Below are 7,500 nucleotides of genomic sequence, written 5' to 3' on the forward strand. Positions count from 1 at the left end.
TCTATACCTCTACACCTGTATACCTCTACACCTGTATACCTCTACACCTCTACACCTCTATACCTCTACACCTCTATACCTGTATACCTCTATACCTCTACACCTCTATACCTCTACACCTCTCCCTCTCTAGAACTACCCGTTCATTATCGATCTGTCCTCCAACAGAACCGTACAGACGTTCAGTGTCAACACCGCTGGCAGAAGGTTCTCAACCCAGAACTTATCAAAGGTCCCTGGACCAAGGAGGAGGACCAGAGAGTAAGAATACAACATTTACATTTTACATTTTAGTACATTTAGCAGACGCTCTTATCCAGAGCGACTTACAGTAGTGAATGTATACATTTCATTTCATGCATTTTATTTTTTTTGTACTGCCCCCCCCCCCCCGTGGGAATCGAACCCACAACCCTGGCGTTGCAAACACCATGCTCTACCAACTGAGCCACACGGGAAAACCACTACAACCTTATAGAACCTTATAGAGAACCCTTTCAGAACCTTATAGAAACGTGTACAGAACCCCTATCAGGACCTTACTGAACTTTAAAGAACCCTATGTCCGTAATGTTCCCAATACAGTGCACTACTTTTGTCCAGAACCTTGAGGAATGAAAAAGGATGAATACAGGATGAATAAGGATGAATAAGAATGAATAAGGATGAATAAGGATGAATAAGGATGAATAAGAATGAATAAGGATGAATAAGGATGAATAAGGATGTATAAGGATGAATAAGGATGAATAAGGATGAATACGGATGTATAAGGATGAATAAGAATGAATAAGGATGAATAAGGATGAATAAGGATGAATAAGAATAAATAAGGATGAATAAGGATGAATAAGGATGTATAAGGATGAATAAGGATGAATAAGGATGAATAAGAATGAATAAGGATGAATAAGAATGAATAAGGATGAATAAGGATGTATAAGGATGAATAAGGATGAATAAGGATGAATAAGAATGAATAAGGATGAATAAGGATGAATAAGGATGAATAAGGATGAATAAGAATGAATAAGGATGAATAAGAATGAATAAGGATGAATAAGGATGAATAAGGATGTATAAGGATGAATAAGGATGAATAAGGATGAATAAGAATGAATAAGGATGAATAAGGATGAATAAGGATGTATAAGGATGAATAAGAATGAATAAGAATGAATAAGGATGAATAAGGATGAATAAGGATGAATAAGAATGAATAAGGATGAATAAGGATGAATAAGAATGAATAAGGATGAATAAGAATGAATAAGAATGAATAAGAATGAATAAGGATGAATAAGGATGAATAAGAATGAATAAGGATGAATAAGAATGAATAAGGATGAATAAGGATGAATAAGGAATAATGAATAAGGATGAATAAGAATGAATAAGAATGAATAAGAATGAATAAGGATGAATAAGGATGAATAAGAAGGAATAAGGATGAATAAGAATGAATAAGGATGAATAAGGATGAATAAGAATGAATAAGAATGAATAAGAATGAATAAGAATGAATAAGGATGAATAAGGCGTCATGTCCTGTAGTGTACTCAATAGCTTTCTAAATACTGCATGTTATTATCTGAACACACACACACACACACACACACACACACACACACACACCACACACACACACACACACACACACAGAGAAAGATGAGTTTTAAGGTGTGTATTCCTGAGTATTTGCACACACAGAAGCCATGATGAGGTAATGATTAACAAGGAAGCTGACTATGGAAACTCCCTCCCAACCACAAGCAGGTGGATCCAACATTTAGAGAGAATGATACAGACATAAAGAAAGGAGAAGGAGAGGGAGGGAAGGATGGAGAGGGAGGGAGATAAGGAGAGGGAGGGAAGGATGGAGAGGGAGGGAGATAAGGAGAGGGAGGGAAGGATGGGGAGGGAGAAGGAGAGGAGAGAGAAGGAGAGAAGGAGAGGGAGAGAGGGGAGGGAGAGAGAGAAGGAGAGGGAAGGAGTGAGGGAGAGAGAGGGAAGGAAAGGGAGAGAGGGAGGGAGAGAGGAGAGAGAGAGAAGGAGAGGGAGAGAGAGTGAGGGAAGGAAAGGGTTGACTGAAGGAATGATCAGCATTGTTGGTCTGTTTCTGAAAATGGACAAAGACTAATAAACTGTTGTATTTTCTCTCTGCCTCCTCCCCCCTCCACATTCCCTCTCCCCCTCCCTTCTCTCTCCCTCCACCTTCCCTCCCCCCTCCACCTCCCCTCTCCCCCTCCCCTACCTCCCCTGTCCCTCCACCTCACCTGTCCCTCCACCTCACCTGTCCCTCCACCTCACCTGTCCCTCCACCTCACCTGTCCCTCCACCTAGGTTATCGAGCTAGTCCAGAAGTATGGAGCCAAGCGTTGGTCGGTAATCGCCAAGCACCTGAAGGGTCGGATAGGGAAGCAGTGCAGAGAGCGCTGGCACAACCACCTGAACCCCGAGGTGAAGAAGACTTCCTGGACCGAGGAAGAGGACCAGATCATCTACCAGGCCCACGAGAAACTGGGCAACCGCTGGGCCGAGATCGCCAAACTGCTGCCTGGCAGGTACGGAGAGAGAGGGAGAGAAGAGACAAGGAGGGAGAGAGGGAGACAGGGAGGGAGGAGAGAGAGAGAGAGAGAGAGAGAGAGAGAGAGAGAGAGGAGAGAGAGAGATGGGGTGGTGAGGGATAGAGAGGGAGGGGGTGAGGGAGGGGTTGAGGGAGGGAGAGAGAGAGGCAGTGAGGGAGAGAGAGAGGGGGGTGGTAAGAGATGGAGAGAGGGAGGCAGGGAGGGAGAGAGGGGTGGGGATGGTGAGGGGGAGGGAGGGGTGGGGATGGTGAGGGAGGAAGAGAGAGGCAGGGAGGGAGAGAGAGAGGGGGTGAGGGAGGGGTGAGGGAGGGAGAGAGAAAAACAGAGTGATTGTTGTTATCAGAACTGATAATGCTATCAAGAACAACTTAACAGTGGCTATATGTATATGATTCCTGCTGTAACCAGGTTTGGTCAGGTATTCTGCCACTGTGTACTCTCTGTTTAGGGACAAATAGCATTCTAGTTTGCTCTGTTTTTTTTGTTAATTCTTTCCAATGTGTCAAGTAATTATCTTTTTGTTTTCTCATGATTTGGTTGGGTCTAATTGTGTTGCTGTCCTGGGGCTCTGTGGGGTCTGTTTGTGTTTGTGAACAGAGCCCCAGGACCAGCTTGCTTAGGGGACTCTTCTCCAGGTTCATCTCTCTGTAGGTGATGGCTTTGTTATGGACGGACCAGCTAGCTTAGGGGACTCTTCTCCAGGTTCATCTCTCTGTAGGTGATGGCTTTGTTATGGAAGGACCAGCTAGCTTAGGGGACTCTTCTCCAGGTTCATCTCTCTGTAGGTGATGGCTTTGTTATGGAAGGACCAGCTTGCTTAGGGGACTCTACTCCAGGTTCATCTCTCTGTAGGTGATGGCTTTGTTATGGAAGGACCAGCTAGCTTAGGGGACTCTTCTCCAGGTTCATCTCTCTGTAGGTGATGGCTTTGTAATGGAAGGTTTGGGAATCACTTCCTTTTAGGTTGTTGTAGAATTTAACGGCTCTTTTCTGGATTTTGATAATTAGCGGGTATCGGCCTAATTCTGCTCAGTATGCATTTTTACGTTGTACATGGAGGATATTTTTGCAGAATTCTGCATGCAGAGTCTCAATTTTGTGAATTCTTGGTTGGTGAGTGGACCCCAGACCTCACAACCATAAAGGGCAATGGGTTCTATAACTGATTCAAGTATTTTTAGCCAGATCCTAATTGGGAAGTCAGATTTGATGTTTCTTTTGATGGCATAGGAGGCCCTTCTTGCCTCGTCTCTCAGATCGTTCACAGCTTTGTGGAAGTTACCTGTGGCTCTGATGTTTAGGCCGAGGTATGTATAGTTTGCTGTGTGCTCTAGGGCAACGGTGTGTAGATGGAATTTGTATTCGTGGTCCTGGCAACTGGACCTTTTTGGAACACCATTATTTTTGTCTTACTGAGATTTACTGTCAGAGCCCAGGTCTGTCAGGGCCCAGGTCTGTCAGGGCCCCAGGTCTGTCAGGCCCCAGGTCTGTCAGGGCCCCAGGTCTGTCAGGGCCCAGGTCTGTCAGGGCCCAGGTCTGTCAGGGCCCCAGGTCTGTCAGGGCCCAGGTCTGACAGGGCACAGGTCTGCCAGGGCCCAGGTCTGACAGAATCTGTGCAGAAGATCTAGGTGATGCTGTAGGCCCTCCTTGGTTGGGGACAGAAGCACCAGATCATCAGCAAACAGTAGACATTTGGCTTCAGATTCTAGCCGGGTGAGGGCCGGGTGCTGCAGACTGTTCTAGTGCCCTCGCCAATTCATTGATATATATGTTGAAGAGGGTGGGGCTCAAGCTGCACCCCTGTCTCACCCCACGGCCCTGTGGAAAGAAATGTGTGTGTTTCTTGCCAATTTTAACCGCACACTTGTTGTTTGTGTACATGGATTTTATAATGTCGTATGTTTTTCCCCCCAACACCACTTTCCATCAGTTTGTATAGCAGACCCTCATGACAAATTGAGTTGAAAGCTTTATTTGAAATCAACAAAACATTAGAAGACTTTGGTTTGTTTGTTTGTCAGTTAGGGTGCGCAGGGTGAACACGTGGTCTGTCGTATGGTAATTTGGTAAAAAGACAATTTGACATTTGCTCAGTACATTGTTTTCACTGAGGAAATGTACTAGTCTGCCGTTAATGATAAAGCAGAGGATTTTCCCAATGTTGCTGTTGACGCATATCCCACGGTAGTTATTGGGGTCAAATTTGTTTCCACTTTTGTGGATTGGGGTGATCAGTCCTTAGTTCCAAATATCGAGGGAAGATGCCAGAGCTGAGGATGATGTTGAAGAGTTTTAAGTATAGCCAATTGGAATTTGCGGTCTGTATATTTGATCATTTCATTGAGGATGATACCATCAACTCCACAGGTCTTGTTGGGTTGGAGGGTTTGTATTTTGTGCTGTAGTTCATTGTTCTGTAATTCATGGTCTCCTGAGTGGTGCAGCGGTCTAAGGCACTGCATCTCAGTGTTAGAGGCGTCACTACAGACCCTGGTTCAGCGGTCTAAGGCACTGCATTTCAGTGCTAGAGGCGTCACTACAGACCCTGGTGCAGCGGTCTAAGGCACTGCATCTCAGTGCTAGAGGCATCACTACAGATCCTGGTTCAGCGGTCTAAGGCACTGCATTTCAGTGCTGGAGGCGTCACTACAGACCCTGGTTCAGCAGTCTAAGGCACTGCATTTCAGTGCTAGAGGCGTCACTACAGACCCTGGTTCAGTGGTCTAAGGCACTGCATCTCAGTGCTAGAGGCATCACTACAGACCCTGGTTCAGCGATCTGAGGCACTGCATCTCAGTGCTAGAGGCGTCACTACAGACCCTGGTTCAGTGGTCTAATGCACTGCATCTCAGTGTTAGAGGCGTCACTACAGACCCTGGTTCAGCGGTCTGAGGCACTGCATCTCAGTGCTAGAGGCATCACTACAGACCCTGGTTCAGCGGTCTAAGGCACTGCATCTCAGTGCTAGAGGCGTCACTACAGGATCAGCGATTGGTGGAGGGGGAGGGGGGGAGGGGCCACAAAGAAAACAGGAACTCATCATGCATGCCACCCCCCCCCCCACCACCACCACCACCACTTGCGAGCGTAACATTTTAACTACCCCCCTCGTGGCAACGAAGGAAGAACCGTGGTAACCGTCTTCAGTGTGTAAATGACTGGTTACCACCTGGTTTTCTGAGCTCTTTACCTTTCTTTAAAGGTATCTGGTGACCAACAGGTGCATATCTGTATTCCCCAGTCCTGTGAAATCCATAGATTAAGGCCTAATGAAATTATTTCTATTAACTGATTTTCCCCATTTGAACTCTAATTCAGTAAAATCGTTGTTGCATGTTGCGTTGATATTTGTGTTCAGTGTAATTAGATCCTGAATGAGTTACCTCCCTCCAAAAATAAAATAAATATAAATATATATATATATATATTTTTATGTTTTGTATTATTATTATTGGGCCGCGGGCCGCCAGTTGCCGATCTCTGGTTTAGACTAAAGCCCAGACTAAATCCCAAACGGAAGCCCAGACTGAAGCCCAGACTTGAAGCCCAGACTGAAGCCCAGACTGAAGCCCAGACTGAAGCCCAGACTAAATCCCAAACGGAAGCCCAGACTGAAGCCCAGACTGAAGCCCAGACTGAAGCCCAGACTGAAGCCCAGACTGAAGCCCAGACTGAAGCCCAGACTTGAAGCCCAGACTGAAGCCCAGACTGAAGCCCAGACTTGAAGCCCAGACTGAAGTCCAGACTGAAGCCCAGACTGAAGCCCAGACTGAAGCCCAGACTAAATCCCAAACGGAAGCCCAGACTGAAGCCCAGACTGAAGCCCAGACTGAAGCCCAGACTGAAGCCCAGACTGAAGCCCAGACTGAAGCCCAGACTAAATCTAAAAGACTTGACCTGAATCTGGTCTCGGCTCCTCTGTCACTCTTGCCCTCTCCCTTCTCAGAGCCGCTCCTCATTGGGTGAGCTCAGCACCAGCCAGCACTCTGATAGGAGCTCGTCCAGAACGGACAGGTGCTCGCCCAATCAGGGCTCAGAGACTGAAAACAATGTTGCGTTTTCATTGGCCGGTTTCTTCTGTTCCACGCCAAAGCGTTCCCCAGTCAGAAACCTGCATTTCTCACCCTCGCAGGTAGCTAACCAACGGCAGAACCCTCCATGTAGTTAGTTGTATCTCTGCTGTAGATTTAAATTGTGTTCCTGTGATTCTGTTCAGCTTCTAAACATTTTTTTTCTCTCCTGCAGTTTCTCAACCAATCGGCGAGCCCGGAAAGCTCAGACAGCGACAGCCTACCAATGAGCTCCCAGAAACCCCTGCTGGCCACGCCTCTACACCGAGACCACACCCCCGAACCCAGAAAAAGAACGACATGTAAGCTTACGTTTCTCTATGCCTTTTGTTTGAACTTTTATCTTCTTATTAACCTCTCTGGGCCAGTGGGACGTTTGCATCCCACCCTAGTCAACAGCCAGTGGAATCGCGTGGCGCTAAATACAAATACCTCAAAAAATGCTATAACTTCAATTTCTCAAACATATGACTATTTTACACCATTTTAAAGACAAGACTCTCGTTAATCTAACCACACCGTCCAATTTCAAAAAGGCTTTACAACGAAAGCAAAACATTAGATTATGTCAGCAGAGTACCCAGCCAGAAATAATCAGACACCCATTTTTCAAGCTAGCGTATAATGTCACATAAACCCAAACCACAGCTAAATGCAGCACTAACCTTTGATGATCTTCATCAGATGACACTCCTAGGACATTATGTTATACAATACATGCATGTTTTGTTCAATCAAGTTCATATTTATATCCAAAAAACTGCTTTTTACATTAGCATGTGATGTTCAGAACTAGCATACCCACCGCAAACTTCTGGTGAATTTACTAAATTACTCACGAT

General features: G+C 45.7%; 1 protein-coding gene across 1 annotated transcript in view; it reads left to right on the forward strand.

Moving 5' to 3' along the window:
- LOC106608347 (MYB proto-oncogene, transcription factor) overlaps nt 1–7,500 on the forward strand; it is a 23,195-nt gene that overhangs the window by 9,347 nt on the left and 6,348 nt on the right. Inside the window, exons 4-7 of the mRNA XM_082976184.1 lie at nt 169–261; nt 2,344–2,613; nt 6,535–6,751; nt 6,834–6,960. Of these exons, the coding sequence (XP_082832310.1) occupies nt 169–261; nt 2,344–2,613; nt 6,535–6,751; nt 6,834–6,960 (707 nt within the window). The remainder of the gene's footprint in view (nt 1–168; nt 262–2,343; nt 2,614–6,534; nt 6,752–6,833; nt 6,961–7,500) is intronic.

The sequence above is a fragment of the Salmo salar genome, chromosome 06 (genome assembly GCF_965601325.2).
Source record: "Salmo salar chromosome 06, fSalSal1, whole genome shotgun sequence".
NCBI classification, from domain to species: Eukaryota; Metazoa; Chordata; class Actinopteri; order Salmoniformes; family Salmonidae; genus Salmo; species Salmo salar.